General features: G+C 37.8%; 3 protein-coding genes across 3 annotated transcripts; 2 read left to right on the top strand and 1 right to left on the bottom strand.

The window, feature by feature from the left end:
- Positions 1-652: 652 nt before the first annotated feature.
- LOC113677155 (TNF receptor-associated factor 3) lies at positions 653-4,848 on the bottom strand. Its single transcript, XM_027193913.2, has 5 exons — positions 3,861-4,848; positions 3,344-3,500; positions 3,007-3,165; positions 2,459-2,614; positions 653-2,258 (listed from the first exon to the last, which is right to left on the bottom strand). The coding sequence occupies exons 1-5, from the start codon at positions 3,998-4,000 to the stop codon at positions 1,233-1,235; spliced, it is 1,638 nt and encodes a 545-aa protein (XP_027049714.2). The 5' UTR covers positions 4,001-4,848; the 3' UTR covers positions 653-1,232.
- An 846-nt stretch (positions 4,849-5,694) lies between these two features.
- Positions 5,695-13,177, top strand: LOC113677158 (uncharacterized). The gene is made up of 9 exons (XM_027193916.2): positions 5,695-5,867; positions 7,276-7,535; positions 8,331-8,445; positions 9,041-9,163; positions 9,561-9,644; positions 10,166-10,199; positions 10,461-10,596; positions 11,203-11,757; positions 12,587-13,177. Exons 1-8 carry the CDS (start codon positions 5,792-5,794, stop codon positions 11,704-11,706), a joined length of 1,332 nt encoding a protein of 443 aa, XP_027049717.2. The 5' UTR covers positions 5,695-5,791; the 3' UTR covers positions 11,707-11,757; positions 12,587-13,177.
- Positions 13,178-14,894: 1,717 nt separating this feature from the next.
- Positions 14,895-17,794, top strand: LOC113685410 (uncharacterized). The gene is made up of 5 exons (XM_089212082.1): positions 14,895-15,339; positions 15,743-15,798; positions 16,248-16,354; positions 16,683-16,792; positions 17,127-17,794. Exons 1-5 carry the CDS (start codon positions 14,989-14,991, stop codon positions 17,427-17,429), a joined length of 927 nt encoding a protein of 308 aa, XP_089068208.1. The 5' UTR covers positions 14,895-14,988; the 3' UTR covers positions 17,430-17,794.
- Positions 17,795-19,675: the final 1,881 nt, after the last annotated feature.

Here is a 19,675-nt window from a genome sequence, read left to right as displayed (position 1 = left end):
ATAAACGCTATAAAGACTCTTTATTAGAGACAATGATACACCGAGCCTATGACCTATCGTCTACCACAAAGGCTTTTAATGCAGAATGTGTCAAATTGCGCTCTATTTTCAGTCGTCTTGACTACCCTATGGGCCTTATTAATTCCGCTATCATTAATTCTTCTTATAGAAATGCTTCGGCAGGCATAGCGGAAAAAAAACACCGATGAAAGTAGCACAGTACGAATTAGTCTTCCATTCAAAGATCAAGTGGCCGTAAATGCAGTTCGGAAGCAGTTGCGCGATATTAGCCGTAAGATTCTCCCTATATTGCAGCCTATTTTTGTGAGCAAGAAATTAGGGCAAGATCTTAAACCCAACGAAATCAAGCCGTCAATTGTGAATCGGTAATGCACTGTTTATCGTTTCTCATGTGAACCGTGCCCTGCAGGTAATGTCGGATACACAGCCCGACACCTTCATCCACGCATTGCTGAGCACAAATATTTGGCAATCAGTCGACATTTCGTGGAAGCTCACGGTAGCAATCACCTTTTGAAAGAAAACCAATTTAGAGTTTTAAGAAAGCGCCAGGGAAAATTTGATTGTTTAGCCTTTGAAATGCTGTTCAGCTAGAATCTCAAGCCTAATTTAAATATCCAGATGGACTCCATACGTGCCAATCTTTTTGTTTAATTGCTATTGTTCTTTTCTTACGGTATAGCTTTTTATGACTCATTTTTATTTTGGTATATAGAGACTGCAACTTACAAATATTTTTTTTACTTAATAATGACTTTTAACCAACGTCGAAACGTCGTCGTTTTTTAGCAATCTTGATCGTCTCAGTGAGGGTGGTCCTTATACATAAAAGAAGTTTTTTAGGAGAACCACAGTGTTGACTGAGTCAGACGTCTCGTTAAATCATCCGTGATTTAGTCGAAACGACAACTGCTAGAACCAACTACACTCATAGTATAATAGCTGTTAAGGGAAAACTCCTTACCTATTGGGATATTAATTATTTGGATTGGTAGTACGCAATCAATCGACTGACGAAGACAATCGGGTAGACTGGTTGTTCGCCAGATCGCAAAGTTTTATCATTCTTAGCTAATTTTACAGGGTCTATTTTGTTTGTTTTATATTTTCATTCAGTTCTATTTTCATTTAGTTATAACAAGCTTGCTTATTGTCCTTTTATGAATATCGCAGATATCTGCCATTTTTTTTTGTGAGATCGATTTTCGTGTTCACCTCGCCAGCTCTCCATGAGGATTCGCCATATCGACAGTCACTTTAATAAACATGGTATCGCCCCGAATATAACCACCCTTACGGACCTCTACTTGAGAAACGAATGTGCGAGAGCCCGATGCAATGTTCATATCTGAGGTGGGTCTCTTCGTACTACTGCTATTTGGATCGGGATGATATGTCTCAACAATGTCTCGAATTCTATCCTGGTCCACAAGTCTGAAGTGAACCTTTTGTATGAAAGGCCAGGGTAAAATGGCGTCATATTCACCCCTCATGACAACGAAAAAAAGTGATATATGAGTCCCCTTTCCTATGCCATCTCCATTTGGGTCGAGTCGGACAGAAACTTTGTAGCCAAAGCGACCGACGTAGAAAGGAGGACTGTAGATCGATGATTTCCTTTCAGAAAAAGCGTCTTGATATTTTCGACTGTAGTGGTCTATTTTCCAAATGTAAAACCCATCATAGGATGTGGTCTCAAGCATTTCAATTTGGAGGCTGTTCTCAGATAGCTGAGTTTCGTGTGAGGAAAGTTGGTTCTCAGCCCTTTCTAATCGATGGTCAGTGGCGAGGTCGTGGACTCTTCGTGGCTCATAAGGATTTGGTATCTTGCTGCTCAGACGACTTAGCTCACTTTTTAATTGAGTCGTCTTTGTTTCATTTTCCATTAAAGTTTCTAAAATCTCGTCCATCTGAAGAGAGACAACAAATCCTTGAGTGTTTTCAACCAATTTCGAATCTCGAAGAAGCTTGTCCAGATCCTCTCTCTGTTCGCAAATCTTCCTTTCAGCTTTGGATATTTTAGTCTGCTGCATTTTTATGCTAGCATTTGACGCTGCAAGCTGCTCATTTTGACGGCAAATTTGTTTTCCCCAACCACTCAGCTTGCTCTGCAGGCGAGCTAGTCCTTCCTCCATTTCTTGGCCTCTCACTTTAAGCTCATAACTTGATTGGTTTAACAAGTCTAAGTGGCTCTTTATACTAGCTTCCACGTGTCTCTGAAGTTCGTCTCTCTTTCCCTAAAGGAAGATTGACAAAATTAAAATGAAAAGAATTTAAATGAATTGTCACCCTTATAAGAAAATTAGTGTTCTGTCACGATGATAGTGAAATTCAGTAACTGTGGGTTATACATTATGTTACTAAGCGGTCAAATTCAATACATCAATGTACACAGGGTCACCCTTTAGAGATATTGACAGAAGACCATGCGACTTACCTTGAATTTACATCCGTAAAGCGTGAAATGACATGGGACCTCACTATTGGAGCATTCGACAGTCATATGGTCTTTCATAAGATCACGAGGAATGGCTTCCTTTCCACAGCTTAAAATGCAATTGATCGGAAACTTTGTACATGTTTTGAAATGATCCTAATGAGAGATTTAGAGAATGCAGACTACATTTTATCCTCGTGAAATTACCCGTCACACATTATCATGATATTTCAATTTGAAGAATTCACTGCCGTCAAATAATGAAATATCCAACTTGTACAGCGATAAATAAAAGAGAAATTTTAAGTTTAGGGCACAATCTCCGAGAAAACGATCGTGAGTTTGCTATTCTCAAATCAGGCGTCTAAGGCCCGCATATGCAATTGTAATGGAATATGGGAGTGCATGAATTATTATTATTAGAAATGACTAAAAACTACATTGCAACTTGGTTATGCCATATATAAAAGAATACAAGCGACGTTTGCTCATTCGAAATAGAAACAGACAAGAACTTTAGCTCTCCCGATGGAATGTTCTAATTTTACCTTCAAAGCACTGTCTCGTACTTCCGCTCCACAATAAATACATTGGCTTCTTCGGTTGATACATTTATTAACCTTATGATGCTCAAGAAGTCTTCTCTCCATTAAGCTTTTGCATTCTCTGCACACCACATCGGTGTACTCACAGCTTTCTCCATGTGCCTAGTAGGATCAAGGGAGCATCAAAAAGTATTCGTAAACACTTAGTCAAGGACGGACGGGTTTTTAGCTTTGCCTGCTTTCCAACTGAACACACTTGTCTATTTGCCCAAGATCTGGATTTGCAAATGATATGGGAAAGTGAAAGGAAAGCGTTTAATGGCCGTCGAAAGCCCTTTACCTGTACATGTCGTAGCTCTCCTCGCCAGTTACATCCTCTGGCTTCATACTGGCAGAAACATGGAAGATCTAATACTTCCCGCTCGCAGCATTTATCATGAAACGATGAATCTCTTGCAATCGTGTTGCCGTCTATCGGACATGTTGGAGAAGCAGCTCTAGTAATAAAGATAGATAGGTCGGAATTAAACTGTAAGTTTCGATTATTAGGGAACGAAACGCTTCGTGACAGACAGAGGTAGTTTGAGAGTATATGAGAATTTTGATGAAACTCACTACTATGTGGCTGTGCTGTCATTTGAAACGTTAATCGAGCTCTTTCCAAAATTGTCGCTCTCTTTCGATATCATAATCGTGTAACGTGTTTCTGAGTTTAAGCTAGCGCTTAGCGGAACAATATATATGTAACTGAAAAGTGATACAAAATTTTAAATCAGTAAAACAATAAACAGGAAAGTTTAAGCTTGGGAACTCAACTCCATTGGCAATCTGCTCGTCTAGAAAAAAAGTATTCATACCTGAGAAGAGCCTGGAGGCATTCAAAACAGAATTGATGTCCACACGATGTCTGCCAGGGTTGCTTGAAGACACTTTGGCACAGTGGACACAAAAGTTTTTTATCGAGTCGCTTTAGAAACTTTATTTTAGCCTTCGACATTGATCGAATCTTGAATACTCGACGTTGAATAAACCAGCGCACCAGAACCGACTACTTTAGCGATCCAAACGATCTCCTCGAGTAAAGCTTTTCTCTGTCGTTTCTTTACTCTCTGCTTCCGGGTGCTTCGATGCACTTTCGTTTTCGAATTGGATATTGAATCACGAGAGATTAAAAAAAACATAACAAGCTTACCGAAAACGAAAATCACGCAAAATGCCAAATATAGATCAGATACTGTATTTTGAAGAAAACAGTTAAACATTCAATAAAAAACTGTAAAACTGATCAAAGTAATTTATTAGTGGTCCCCTATGAGCTGATATTTCATTCGTATCGAAGCAAGCATCATCCTAAATCGTAATAAATCTTTTACTTACCAACAAATCACCTATTCGTACATGTAACGTCCAAAAAATGTCACGCATGTACAACACCTTGGTCACACCTTGTGAATACTTTTTCGTTTACCTCACAATATTGGTAAAAGGTCGAAAATAGACATTTTATTTCCTATTTGTAAATAAGCAAGCTTATTTACCCTGTTTATAAAAAAAATTGATAAAGTCTGCTACTGTCAAAGGAAACGCGTTGAAGATAGTATTTCATGCAATACTATCGAGATTCAATACCAAAAGCTGAAAGATTTCCTGTCTGTGGGATGAATTGAATTGCGGTCGAAGCAGTTGAAAGATGAGCTCATCCACGATTTAAGAACCTTTCACGTTCACATCTGACGCAAAACGAAGAAAGTAAAAAGGCAAAATTGTCGCCCGAGCATTCGAAATAACGGTGAAAAATTAAAACAAAAATAGAAATTTCTCAGGTTCGCACACCGAGGCAAAGTCAAAATTAGAGCGCGTGATTTCCACACGTAATAAAGTCACGATCCTATTGCAGCTGTCAGTTGCTATCATTAAACCTTAGACTTACTATAAATATTGTGAAAAATCTAACTGGTTGAAAGCATCAATCACTATACAATAGCGTGAAAGGTTGACATGATAAAGGAAATATCTGCAGGAGATTTTGCACTTTCGTCGAGATTAAAGTCTGCCTACTGTTTAGAGTTCTCGAATTTTGAAGAGTTAGAGAGGTGTCTTCCGTTGCAGATTGTTGTATCAATGTATGATAAAACAACGATTCACTATTCACTTATTATTGAAAGTCTGTTAAAGTTACGGAAACTAGTGATGTAACATACAAACTATTAGAATTATTCACTGTACGTTTATGCTTTGACAAGCCTAAAAAAATTTGTATGGTGTATATGTGGTAACAGATTGTGGTAACAGTGCCGTGGTGGCTTCGCCTCATTTATTCCCTTGTATTCTCCGATTTGTTTATCTGAGCTTTAAAGAAAGTGTCTCTGCATGCAGCTTAAAATTTACATCATCCCCCCGGTGTGATCTAAAATGTTTGTTTGAAATTAAAATTAAAGATTTCCTCTTTCACTAAACATCTCTTAACTTTTAAACTAAAAATTTGATCTATGCATTGCATATCAGGGTCCAGATATTTGTTGATATATTTTTACCTCAGTGATGTGACATGAAATTGAAAGGATTTAAAATTAGGTCTGAATAATTTAGATGAAGACAATCAACAGCATGAGAAATGACTGATTTGTTAGGACAGGGTTTACGTTAAAAATGGGTATATTGTTTTTATATACAATGGAAAACATAGAACTTTCGAAGCGCTATCTTTATCTCTCAAGCTGTGCTAAACTGGTTCGCAGGAGTATCGAAAGAGATCCTTGCCTGCAAGCCGGAAGAAATTCGATCGGCCATGGCTAGTATTTTCATCCGCGGTGTATGGTTTATTTTTGGTATTCCTTTAATACACTATGCAAGTAGCTCTCAAGGTGATTTTAACTTTTTACTTAGAGTTGAACATGTGTAAACATCAATGTGGAGATAAGCATAGATAACGTTTAAGATTTTTGATACAAATTGAAATTCTTTTTAGGTTATTAGGAAAAGAAAGTAAAATGAAGTATCTCTAAATTACTATATGGAGCCGTTTATGATAAGGTACTCCATCGGCAAAGCTATTTTGCGGATAATCTAGGAATCATTGTCAAAAATTCTTCGTGTGTGTAAACTCTTATTTTTATTATTAAACGTTTTTAGCCGTTTTGCAAACGTAATTTTACATGTTTATAAGCTGCAGGTTTTCGATACATTACACTCAGCCTGTGCAACTTCAATTTGAATGAGTGTTCGTTGTAAACTAAGTAGCTATGAGATATTTCATCAAGTGCGTGGGCGAGCAAAAATTGGCGTATCTTACAAGGCTTCAAACCATTTGATTCGTGGTGGATTCTTTACCTCAGAGTTCATTATTTCATACGTGACGGGGTTCAAAATTTATCATTCTTCCCCTTCTGATTTAATCAAAAAAATCATTTTGTAACTATGTAACTTGCGGCGACCGTGGGCGAGGTGAAACAAATACTGTGTTCCAGTTGGCTTATCAGACAGGCATGATCGGCCCATCTTTCTCGATCGAGGTTTCCCACTTTGATCCCGCGCAAGAAAAAAGGTTTCGTCGACTGCAGTGACAAAGTTCGTAATTTAGGAAAACGCCAGCAATGTGGAGTAGAATCCCCGCGTCTGGGATCCACGAGAGATCAGGGATCGAACATTGCCTCATCGGAAAAGAAAGCGAAGAAACTTTTCCCTTCAGCGAACAATGTCTTCGCTTTAAGAAGACCGACTTTTACTTTTAAATATAACACAAAACTTATGTAAACAAAAAGCTCAAATTATGGTTCGCTTCAATATAGGCGTGAATTTGCATAATCTTTCATGGACGAAATCTTTATGACTTTCAAAGATCAAAACTATTTTCTAAACTACATCTGCTTTATCTTTATCTACATAGCAAACAAAGCTTTCCAAATTACAGTCAAAACACCAGACGTAGTTCACTTCGAATTTCTCGATCTATCCTAGTTTCTCAGACCGCATCCAAAATGGTTTTACTGCACACTTTCCATCTAAGACTCCCAGTGGAACTTGACGTAAAATACGTCACGCGTTACTAGGTAACAGTGCTCATACATATGCACGAACCCCACTCAAGTGGGGTTTGAAGAATTACACACTTTGTCCGTGTTGAAGTCGTCATGGAAAATGCGAAAAGAAAAACAAAATCGAGCTAAGTTGACCTCACGCTTATCTATTAGTTAAATATCTATCTTATATAGCTTATCTATCTTATCTATTAGTTCTGTGTCTCTGGTTGTTCATTGCTTATTGTTTACATAGAGCAATGTCGATCTCTGGAGTTTAACTCGGTCGGAAAACTAAATGGAAAACGTCTGATGAATCATCTCATGCTCGCCACTGAAGTTACAGACAAACAGTTCTGTGGAGCCCTATGCTTTCTGGAAGATAACTGCATGTCTTACAATTTAATAACGGGAAGTGAGGCTGAAAACCACAAATGTGAATTGAACAACGCTACTCACGAAGGACATGAAAGTGACTTGGTGGACTATCCCGGTTGTATTTATCGTGCCGCTAAGGTAAAAAAAAATATCTGATGTTCCAGAGAACTTACTTTCTCCTATTCCTTTAGCAGCCAACACCTTTATTAGCTTCAAAAAGGCAAAGGTCAAGGACTACCCTCGACTCTTTTGTTGCTATATATTTGTTCTCTTTTTAAAATTAATCATCTATTAATTGAGGGTTGATCGTTTGTTAATTTTGATCTATCATCCTTCTGGTTGACTTGATTAATAATGGTAATAGGACCGAGTGGAGTCCAATTCGGTGTGTAATCATACGAATGATTAACAAAATATGACGACCGCGAAGCGGGAGGCCGATTTGTTAATCTCGAGTATGATTACAGACAGAATTGGACGACAAGAAGTTCTGTTAGCAATTGATTATAACCATTTCAATTTCCGAAAAAACAAATACGCCTGGAGCTAATATCTCCAGTGGAGACAATATCTTTATTTAAAAATTCCTCTATTTTGGAAATTCCCTAGGTTTTGCTGTGGATAAGTGGTTGTTTCTATGGTTATTTTGATCATTTCTGTGATTGGCGGATTAGCTGAGAGGACTTAGTATGATTGCCTGCTTCAGCTCTCCGATTATAGGTATCTGATTACAGCCAACTGTCCGATTACAACTGTACAGGATGATAAGTGAAAAATGAAGCTGTGAATGCACCAGTAGTATTTGAGGAATTTGTAACGGTTATGATTAGCCACCTAACAGATTACATGTGATTGACGGATGTAGTGATGGATAACTGCATGCGAGGGTACACAATTTTCACTCTCGTCTGATTCTTTTACATGCTCCCTTAGGACGCATGTGACAATGATCCTTGCAACGGAAGAGGGAAATGTCAAATAGGGTTCACACAGAAAGGCTATCGCTGTGTGTGTTCCTCGGGATTTACAGGTCTGGATTGTCTTAGTGGTAAGTTCAGAAGAAGCCATGTAGTCTCAGATAAATAGAGGTTACTTCAAAGTACATATATTTGATTTATAGATGATTTTTTCCACCTGTCAACTTTTCTTGAAGAAGGATATTCGTACCTTTTTCTATCTAAATATAAACGAATGGTTCAGAGGAAAGCTAGCTTTTAAGTAAACAAGTAAAGGGGGCATACTTCTGAAGAAAATACGGTGCTGCATTAGTGGAGAAAGGGGGGGGGGGTAAAAAGGATAATTTGGTTTGATTAATAGAGCTGATGATGTAAATTTGCCACAATTCACTTTGACATAGGGCTGACACTCGAAACGTGGGCTTTAGAAACTCTTTTTGGTGGGAAATTTGCATTATTAACTCAGTTGATAAAATCAAATTATCTATCTTTTATGTAGATAATTATCGTCTAACATGGTTTATATTGATGCAATTCTAACTTTGAATGTTACTGAAAAGGAACTATTTGGCAAGTTGACTCTACTTAGTAGATACATTTAAAACATTTGTGTGTAAATATTTTGAGGAGTGATTCACCAAAATCGAGCGTAATAAAGTTAATGAACGTAAGAATTTGGTTTTCTAGATATTGACGAATGCTCTGAGGGAACTCACAGTTGTGACATAAATGCTGATTGTTCCAACACCGACGGTTCTTACGAATGCATTTGTAATCGAGGATTCCACGGAGATGGAAGGATTTGTAAAGGTTAAGCTGCTTGACATTCGCTAGGTGTATTTGTCATGTAGAGTATACTTCAGATCCATTTGTTCGGAAGAGTGGATAGAGTACTGTCTGGCGAATATTTGGCCGCAAACTGAAAAAAATTCATTGTACTCCACCGTTCTGAGAACTGAGGCCTTTTAGTTACTTAGCACCACACCCCTACCCTTACCCTCACCTCGTAAGTTAATGTGAAACGATGAGATACAAAGTCCTTCCTCCGTTGAGCGTCTGCGAATATGGTCATGGTGAATAAGTAGGGTGAATGTTATATAAGTATATATATACGTAGTCTCGATTAAATCAATTTGATATTTTTTTAATTGCTACTTGCTAAATATGCCCATTTTAATTTGTAGCATTATCACGTTCATTTTTTCAGATATCGATGAGTGTACCACAAATACTCACAACTGTATTGCAGATCATTTGTGTAACAATACAGATGGATCTTTCACTTGCACTTGTTAGTAAACTTTATTTGTTACATAGTCTCTTTCCTATTTTACTATATTTTATTTTTTAACTCACATGAAAGAAATTCTTCTTAGTATTAATATACCCTCGCCTGTGCTATTTTAACATACCGCTTTATCTAATTGATACAACAATTATTCAGAAGAGAGAAAAGTAACAGTTTCATCAATCACATGTTTAGTTTTTTTCCTTTTGGTATTAATTGATTAGTTTATTTTGTTCATTTGTCTCTTTTTCTTTGGTATGGTTTTACTCAGTTGCCACATATTCAGACATGTTCGAGGACCATTGATTTCAAGGCAAATTGATACAGATATACGACTGTCAACATTTCCATGACACCCACTCCTTTCCTTCTGTCTGTTTTCATTAAAACAATTGTTTAACAGATACTACTACCATAGCTATCCATCCTTCCCTATATATATGTATTATCCTAATCTGAATTAAAGTTAACTAACACTTCATAAGATGCATATACATTCTCTTTATTCTTCTTATTCATTTTAGCATTCACTTGCAAGGAGATCTACGACAGAAACCCGTGAGTGACAGACATAAAAAAGAGTCAAAACACCTTAAACTTTAAGCCATGTCCAGCTGTGGAGAAAAGTCTGCGACCAATGAAGTTTCTCCCCAGCTGGGCAATGCTGCAATAAACAGGGCATTGGTGCAATTTTCAAACTTTACAGCTGTATATTTTTTGGTGAATTATAATTGACCTACCTCTATTGTGTTTATCCCCCTCGAGGTAGTTGTGAGAAAAATAAAATCCTAATGTCATTTTTTTATTCTAAATCATTAGACAAAGTGAGAACAAAGCATATGAAATAGTAGTTGGACCTGAGAAGATTCCCGTGTACTGTATCATGAGCGCTACCGGCATGGGACCATGTGGAGGAGGAGGCTGGACACTTGTTATGAAGATGAACGGAACAAAGGTAACATATCCGAATAAAGAAATGATCTTCGCTGATGAGCTGCAACGTACGATGATCTGCAAGATTCGAACCCTGCATGTCTCCGAGATATCATTATCACTTGGTAAAAGTGGGGCAAATGTACATGAGTGAGTTGCTCATTGCCGTGATCGGAATTTTTCCAGATATGTGGTGAGATATCTGCATTATCTGATCTGTTTCCAAATGAAAGTACCAATGATATCTATCCTCCTGAAAGAGAATCATATGAAATAAGAAGAGTGTATCTAAATTTGTAGATTATAATAAGAGCAGTAGAGAGAAAGGTTGTCGTTTCATTGTATAATCGTACAGTATTGTTGCAGACAATTGTGTTGTAAACCATCTGGACACAGGAAATATAATTTTTTAGGGTCATTGCTTTTCAGAACACTGTCCCTTTAGCTTGGAGGTGATTACGATGATTATGGCAAAGATTGGTATGGTGATGATATAAAATATCATTTTTACTAAAGAGGACTGATAAAGACGGTCATTGAAGATGAGGAGACTTTATATAAAAAGTGGATTCTGCTATGCACTTTATACCATTGATTGTTGACCTTATCTTGTGCTTATTTTCTACAGAAAACCTTCCATTATGATGCTAGTCTTTGGACCAACAAGGAGGCCTTCAACTTGGAAGGAGGTGAGACGGGTCTTGATGGGCAAGAGACCAAGTTACCGACCTACTGGAACACGTCCTTTTCCAAAATCTGTGTTGGCATGAAGGTCCCGGGAGAGGTAGCCACAAGACTTATCGTTATTAACAAAACAGCTGAGTCTGTGTATTCATTAATTGCTGATGGCCAATATCGCCCCACACCATTGGGAAAAGACGCGTGGAAAAGCTTGGTCAGCCCTCCAGGTCGATTACAACCGAACTGTAACAAGGAAGGATTTAACACATCTGGGAACAACACACAGAGTGCAGGCAGAGCTCGAGCAAGGATCGGTATTCTCGGTAATGGGGAAAATGATTGTGATTCATGTGATTCCAGAATCGGATTTGGCAGTGGGGGAGCTTCGGATGATTCTATCACGTGTGGCAACGCATACTGGAATAACGTGAAGGTTAAAACAATGGGATAATCTTCGTTCAGTAACGTTTGCCGGCCACCTTCAAATAAATGAATACAGATGGTAAGCAAATAAATGATTGGGGAAATTAGCGATGGAGTAGACAATAAGGCCGTCAATGAAGGAAAAAAACTTGACTGAAAGAAAAGATGTCGTTTACTAAGCTCAATTTCTTTTCAAGTACTCACAGGCATGTTATGGATGTATGCGTTTCCTATGTGACTCACCTCTTCAAAACAGTATACTTTTTCTTATGTTTATTTCTCTTCTCTTCTCTTGAATTCTATGTCAAAACGGCTGTTCAGTTTCCGTGGTAACTGCCTAAGTTTCCACGGTAATTGAAGTAATGTTGATCCGGGTAATAGAAAAAAAAAGCGACTAAGTTGATTACACTTGATTTCTGCACAGGAATATCCAAGAAAATTATGTCCTTTTTTAGTTTAGAGACCTCTTAGCTCTCATTTAGGGGAGTACTCTCAAGCCCAATTTACGATCAGGAAAAACTCCTCCATTTCCTAATTTTCTCACTATTAAATCCCTACTCTTTCAACTGATTGTACTTCGCGTTCTCTGCACCTCGTTTATAATTCGGAAATTCATTTGGAGGGTGCTTAGCTCGGAAATTTATTGAGTGCGCCTGTTATTCTTCAACTTTTCTCTCTCTAACTGCAAATTTTTTTCAAAAAAGCATTTTTACTCAAATTTCAGTTTTCTCTAGTTTTGAGTTTAATGCTGCAAACCGTGGGTAAATAATTAGGCATGAACAGTTTAATTTTTTTCCGTCGAGGTTTCTGTTTTTTTGGCTTTAGTGTTGAGGTTTTGCTTTTGGTCTGCATTTTTTTGGTTTATTTATTTATTTATTTTTTGGCTTTATTTGCTTTTGATTTTGCAGGCAACCCGTCCATAAATGTTGCGTTTGGCTTTCCCTGCCAGCTGCATCGAGTTTGATATGCAGTTGCATCGAAAAAGGCTAACATTTGATTATAGTCCTTCTTAGTTTTAGTCTGAAGTAAGGATCGTTATCTTCGCACAGAATTGTAGTGACCCGTTTTAATTAATACATTTGACTTGTAGCAATTTTCTGTAGTCATTTGAGTAGAATTCCCGTTGGTACATTAGCGAGGTAAAGTGCTCCTTGCTTTTCCTCGTTAGAGGAAATATTTATGGTGAAGTTGTTTTCCTTCGGAACACTCATCACTATTTGAATAAAATAAAACTTCGTCGTATGTCACTTTGTTTTAGTATTTACATCTTATAATCAGGCGGACCATGTCTCTTTCCATCACCTTCATTGTGGATCCGTGTATCATATCAAAGTAGCACTTGATAGCCCCCCAGGAACAGGTACGTTTGGTGGAACGGGTATTGCAACGTAATTCAAGTTGAGGACTAAAATGATTTTAATATTGGATTCACAGAGAAAAGCTTGAAAATGTTACCTTAAGTTACTTGAATTAAGTCTGTTAACAAAAAGAAAAAAAGGTCAAGTGTATTCAACGAAGAGACTTGAATGGAAAAATGAGAAAAAATGATAGCCACTAATCAACCTATCTCTTCCATTCCAACTGGTTTACAGTATTATATATATGATAATGACTACAATATCAGTGAAATAGATACAACAGTCACGGCAAAAAAACATGCGTTCATTGTTAATTTTCCGAAATGGTGAATGACTGAGAAATTCAACATTAAACTGACGTTTTCCGATATCGGAAAACGTGCGGCAAATTCATTGTTCACCCTCAGTAAAACTCGGGAAAAACACGAAGTTCATCGCAAGTTATCCAGCACCAGGAAAATACCAATGAATAGCCTATTCACCTGAACGTTTTTCTATAGTTTTCCCGTGCGCGCGAACAAGGCATTTTCCAAGCGTTTTCCCACAGAATAACTAACGGTGAATGCCATGAAAACATGATGTTTGTCGATTGTTTTCCTGCTCCACGAAAACGCTATTGTATAGCTTGTTTTCCTGAACATTTTACTCAAGTTTTCCCGAGCGTGCGATCGCTGCATTTTCCGAGCGTTTTCCTCGCAGAATTACCAATGGTAAATGCCATGAAAACATGATGTTTGTCGATTGTTTTCCTGCTCCAGGAAAACGCTAGTGTCTAGCTTGTTTTCCTGAACGTTATTCTATAATTTTCCCAAGCGCGCGAACGTTGCATTTGTCGAGCGTTTTCCTGCAGAATTGCAAACGGTAAATGCCAAAAAAACAAGAAAATCGTCGATTGTTTTCCTACTCCACGAAAACGCCACTGATAGCTTGTTTTCCAGAAAGTTTTTCTATAGTTTTCCCGAGCGCGCGATTGCTGCATTTTCCAAGCGTATTCCCAGATAATTACTAATAGCATGAAAACATGATCTTTGTCGATTTTTTTCCTGCTCCATGGAAACGCTAATGTATGGCTTGTTCAACCGAAAGTTTTTCTCTACTTTTCCCGAGTACGCGAACGATACTGTTCTCACAGAATTACTAACGACCGTGATTAAGAAATGAAGATGTGCTGTTCGTCTCTTGTTTCCCTGCTCTATGGAAACACTTGTGAACAGCTTGCATTGTTTTCCTGTAGCTTTTTGTAGTTTAATTAAGCTTATTGAGTCATTTGAGTGGATTGGATCATTTCAGGCAGTTGGGTCACTTGCACTGATTGGGTCATTTTCGCTGATGGCCACATGTTAGGTTCTGCTGTTTCAGAAAGTAAATGTTATTTAAAATTATTGGGTCATCTGAAACAGTTAGGTCACTGGAACCAATTTGGTCCTTTGAGGCAATTCTGTCATTTGGGCCAGTTGGATCATTTGAGGCAGTTGGCTTTAATTGGCTGATTGGGTCATTAGAGGCAGTTGGGTCACTAGAACTGGTTGAGTCATTTGAGGCAATTCTGTCATCTGAACCAGTTGGTTCATTTAAGGCAGTTGGCTATTATTGACTGATCGGGTCATTTAAGGCAATTCAATCATTTGAGCTGGTTGGGTAGTTTAAGGCAATTCAGTCATTTGAGCTGCTTGGGTCATTTGAGGCAATTTAGTTATTTGAGCTGGTTGAGTCATTTGAGGCAATTCAGACATTTGAGCTGGTTGGGTCACTTGAGGCAATTCAGTCATTTGAGCCAGTTGGGTCATTTGAGGCAATTGTGGTATTTGAGCTGGTTGGATCATCTGGGGCAATTCAGTGATTCACATTCCTTGTTTTAGTTTGTTCGTGAAGGGAAAACTCACAAGAATCATTCCACGTGCGACTTGCAAGTCGAGTGAAAGCTGTCTATTTACCTAACTCTTTATCGCGAAATGGCATCTAGCAGAGCCTCAAATGTATCCGAATTTCGCCAAGTCTTGAGCAGACTCAAAGATTTACATGAGAAGCTGGAAAGGTCCGATCAATCTAGTCTTGCAGCTAAATTGTCGGATATAAATGACTCCTTAAGCATTATCGAAGGTAACCAGACTGACTTCTCCGATACAGTCCTGCAAACTTTGGAGAGGATCCATTCTACGATGGTAAATGGCTTCAAAACTATGGAAGACAGGATATCCACGCTAGAAGCCAAACTAACCAGCCATGAGACTGGAAGCTATGATGCAGTGACGCCGCCGAATTCTTCAAGAAAAAGAAAAATCGCACGGCACCCTGATGTTTCGGTAAGATACGTGAATATTTTCCTCTTTGCTATTTCTTTGCGTTGAGAATGTTAACCATAAAAATTTATAAGATATATCAAAGGATTACCCGGTAAGAACATGGAAAGGGAAGTCAAAAGCCGTTTTCAAATTTCGTGCGCATTTTGTGATTTATATCACACCTTTTGATTGATCAAAGCCGATCCCCGCCATTTTTGACTTGCTGTCGGTTGCGAATTTCTTTTATCATCCGTCCTCTTTCGGTGACGCTAACGTCTCCTTAGTTCAAAGATGTGTTTATGCATGTGAGCGATTGATTTGTTTGCTCTCTCTTAGAAAGAGAGAAAGAATGACAAACTTAAATTATCTGATGTTTAAAACACTCAGTTAAATTCCTCTTGCATTTATTGATGATCATTCACAGCATTACGTCCGCTCCAAGATGGAACAGTTAGGACTGTCGTGGAACACGGAAAGGAAGTAAGTTCATAGCCAAAGGGGAGTAAAGATACTTGTAACATAGTTTGCGATTGAATAGTTTACAACGGAAGTCCATGTGGAAAGAAAGTGGGAGGTGCAAGTGGTTTGAAGGGCTACGCATTAATAAAATCTCAACCACAAAGGAAAAAAGTAGAATCAAAGTGGTGAGAGCAGAAGTAAAAATCATCGTTTTAGTCCCACGTTTTCTTGATCACTCATGTTAGTCCATGGAAGTTCACTGTAAGAATACCATACTGAGGAATGCTGTGTCATGGCTCCATTTGGGCTATTTTTACCACTTACACCAAAAGAAGAGGTTTCTCATAAACCTAACCATTTGAATAATGAGTTACAGTTTCTATTTGGGGGCACCAAAGAGGGGGAACCTATGCTGGAAATGACTTTGAGGTTTTGCAATTTACTTTTATCTACACATTATATTCCAACAGGGAGAATGAGCCACCAAACCAAGAAGTTGCCAGAAGACTTCTCAAAGAAGTTCAAGAAGTTGAGCACGTAAAGAATGACTCTCTCTGCACAGAGAGGCGGATATTTGGTATGTTTCCCTTTGGTATTGATTGTTTTAATTGGGCAGGACCTTTAAGTCAACTATTTATCACTTATCAACTCCAAGAAATGGATATCTCACTCAACTTTTGCTTCATTGGGATTGATTTCTTTTAAAGTTAAACCGCAAGAAACCTGCTCTGTTTACATCACCTAAGTTGACTTACAATGCCTACATGTTGTCTTTTTCAAACAGAGTAAATGATTTTAGCTCTGGCACATTAACTGTATAAAGCTAGTCAAATAATTTCTCGGGTACAGCTTCAGTATTAAACCTTGGTTTCCTGGCCTCACCTCAGAAATATTTAATTTTTCAGATGCTGTCTCTCAAAACTTTGCCTCCAACAAAAGAAAGAGGAGGCAGATGGAAAATGGTACATATGAGCAGTACCAAAGGGAACAGAAAAGGAGGCAAAGAATTAAAAGGGTAAGAGTTAGCTTGCTTCAATGATGTTTCTACACAAAAAGTTAACTGTGGACCATTTCATTCACCTCTTAAATTCTTTCTTTTCCTTTATTTCTCTACCCTATGTGATTGTGGAGATTGCCATTATTGATGTTTTTCTGCTTGAGCTTAGTTTAATATTGAAAATTGAATGTCATGTTAGTTGTGCAATGAGCCAAGCAGTTTTGGAAATGTCTTTAAGTATTATGAGTTAGAGAGAAACATCTATTTCAAATGATGTAATCTCTCCTAACCACAACTATTGTTTATTTAATGAAAGTCTGCTAAGTCTTAAACTTTTCATGTTTTACCCTAGAAACTGGAGAAGAGACTGAGAGTGGTTACTGAGGAAGAAAAGAAGTCAGAATTGTTCGAGGCATTGCATTTGTCAATGATATCCTCAGATGAATCTGATGGCGAGGATGACACCCTGTCCACAAAGCATCTTGTCTGGAGGACAGAGGAGGTTTCTTCTTTCTTCAAAGAACTGGACTCACGGCATAGGGAAAATATGTCCACCCAACAAAGGAGGCAGTCTGTAAACAGGCAGGTTGGCCGTCCAAGTACCAGAAGCCACAATGAAGTGCCAGAGAAATTGCTCTGGGCCATTAAATTGTAATTATTTTCTATTTTTTTTTCCATGAATGCTGTTATTGTTTACTAGGCAATTTTGGTTACAGTGGATCCATTAGAGTAAAGCAGTAATTAATGGATGTTCTTGATTTAGATTAAATATGGGATATTTACTTCTAGAGGCCCTGCTATGTTCCTTAAGTTCAACTGCAAAAGTTCTTTTACACTTGAGGATGGTGTTGAGTAGGATATTTCAAACTCTAATGTTTGAGCCTAGAAATTTTCTGAGTATTTTTGTGATGTTTATCAAAATTAAGGAAACAGCTCGAAATGTTGAACTGGATGATACATGTAAAAGGTTCTTTTACAACTGCCTATGTGAGTCCCAATATAATCATCCAAATTTCACATATATGCATTTCAACGTTTTCCCAATTTTACATATGATCCACCTTAGGTGGTGAACAGACATTAGGTTTCACTCATTTTTGTGCAAGGTTTGTTTGTGTCATTTAGAAGTCTCATTTTATTGAACAAAATGAAGCAGATTGTATTTGTTTGCCAAGGGTGAGACATACAATTTTGTTGATATTGTAGTAAGAGTGCATTTTTTTTCGCTGATACTTTTAAAATTTTTTTTAACTGTTAGATTTCAAGGTTTTCTGTGTTGTGAATATTTGTAAAAATCGTATGATTAAGAACTGATGTAACTAGGTGAATACTACTTTGATTAATTGGTAATAAAAAGGCTTCAAAAAAATTTATGTTAAGGCTCTTATTGCTTGCGTCACATACGGGAGGGAATGATTCCAAGTAGTTCAATGGATCATTTGATTTGCGAAGTGGATTCAGCGACTGGTAGAACTTCTTCAAAATCGTTCTAGATCAAGGGAGCCTGGAGCTAAAGAAATTATGAGCGAGAGAAGTAAATGTAAATATAAATTTCCAAATGGTTGACAGTGTAAAACACCGATGAATATAGGAATACATGCCATTTTCCGCACGATACTCGAACGGCAAATACAAGAAAATGCGTGGGAATAACCGCATTCGGGTGGTGAACCGCCACTAACAACGCGTTTTCTCAACGCAAACAGCTGCAAACGCTAGAAAATATTGTATTTCAATTTGTTAGCCAACCCGTGAACGTTGGACGACACTTGGTTTTCAAGCGTTATCTACGCATTTACTGTCCTAGAAAATGGAAGAAAACGCATTGTCTTCAACGGAAAACGTCTGTGAAAACAATGTTTTGTTACTGGGAAAACACCAGTAAGCAATGGAATACAAACTGTTTTCCCGTCTGTTAACCGTACTCTTAACACTAAGAAAACAATCGTTTTCATAGAGTTCACTGTGGAGGAAAATTGCTGGATAATGGAACGAATACTCCAATTTGCCGACTCGAAAACAACGGGAGAACGTTGGATTTTCTTTTCGGAAAATGTCAGAAAATGCGTGAATAATGCTGCGTTTTCAAATATTCACAACTTGTTTTCCGAACGGGTGAACACCACTTTTTTTGCAGTGAGTGTTGCCGCAACGTTGTTGAGCAGTTTTGTTGGTCTCCAATCTTTGCTCTGTTTACCATATTTTTAAAAATAGTTTTCGCGCCAATGAATTAAAATTCAGAATTTTTCTTTGTGTTTCTGTATGTCGTTTCGTTTAAGTATCCAAACCGTCAGCTATGTTCTTGCTATTCTTTCTTTTTTTGATTTTCATTCACCACTGGTTATGTAACTAAATATTTGAGAGTTGATTGGTGTGTTCGCTACAAGTGTAGACTCAGAGGCCTGTAGCTCCAGACATCGTGGACAAATGATTAAACGATTTTCATATTTTAACGGCATGCTATTCATATCAAAAAAAAATTTACCCACAATTCCTCTGGCTCGGCGCCAATCATCTTGTCCGTTCCAGCAAAACAACTACTTCTGCGTATTTCGCTTTGCTACATTGCCAGACCTGATATTATGCGCCAAGCCCTAATAAAAACCACTCCCTGTTTACGCAAGCATTCGCACGAATCGTTAATGCTAATGTCATCTGCCTATAAAGTCATTAGTTAATCATGAGACCATGGACTTATCAAATGTTTTATAATACATCTCGTGCAGTATCATTCTATCGACGGTATGTCGATAGAACCTCCTACTTATTAGTATGCGGTCTTCTCTCAGATACAAAATAACTGCACGTATTTTTTTCGTATTCTAATTTCCAAAGTTCTCAAAAGAATCATTGTTATGGCATGTATGGCGACAAATTTTTCCAAGAATGTCTTTGAGGTCT

Source organism: Pocillopora damicornis, chromosome 7 (assembly GCF_964200805.1).
Source record: "Pocillopora damicornis chromosome 7, jaPocDami1.2, whole genome shotgun sequence".
Classification (NCBI taxonomy): domain Eukaryota; kingdom Metazoa; phylum Cnidaria; class Anthozoa; order Scleractinia; family Pocilloporidae; genus Pocillopora; species Pocillopora damicornis.
This window is presented reverse-complemented; position numbering and strand designations above follow the sequence as displayed.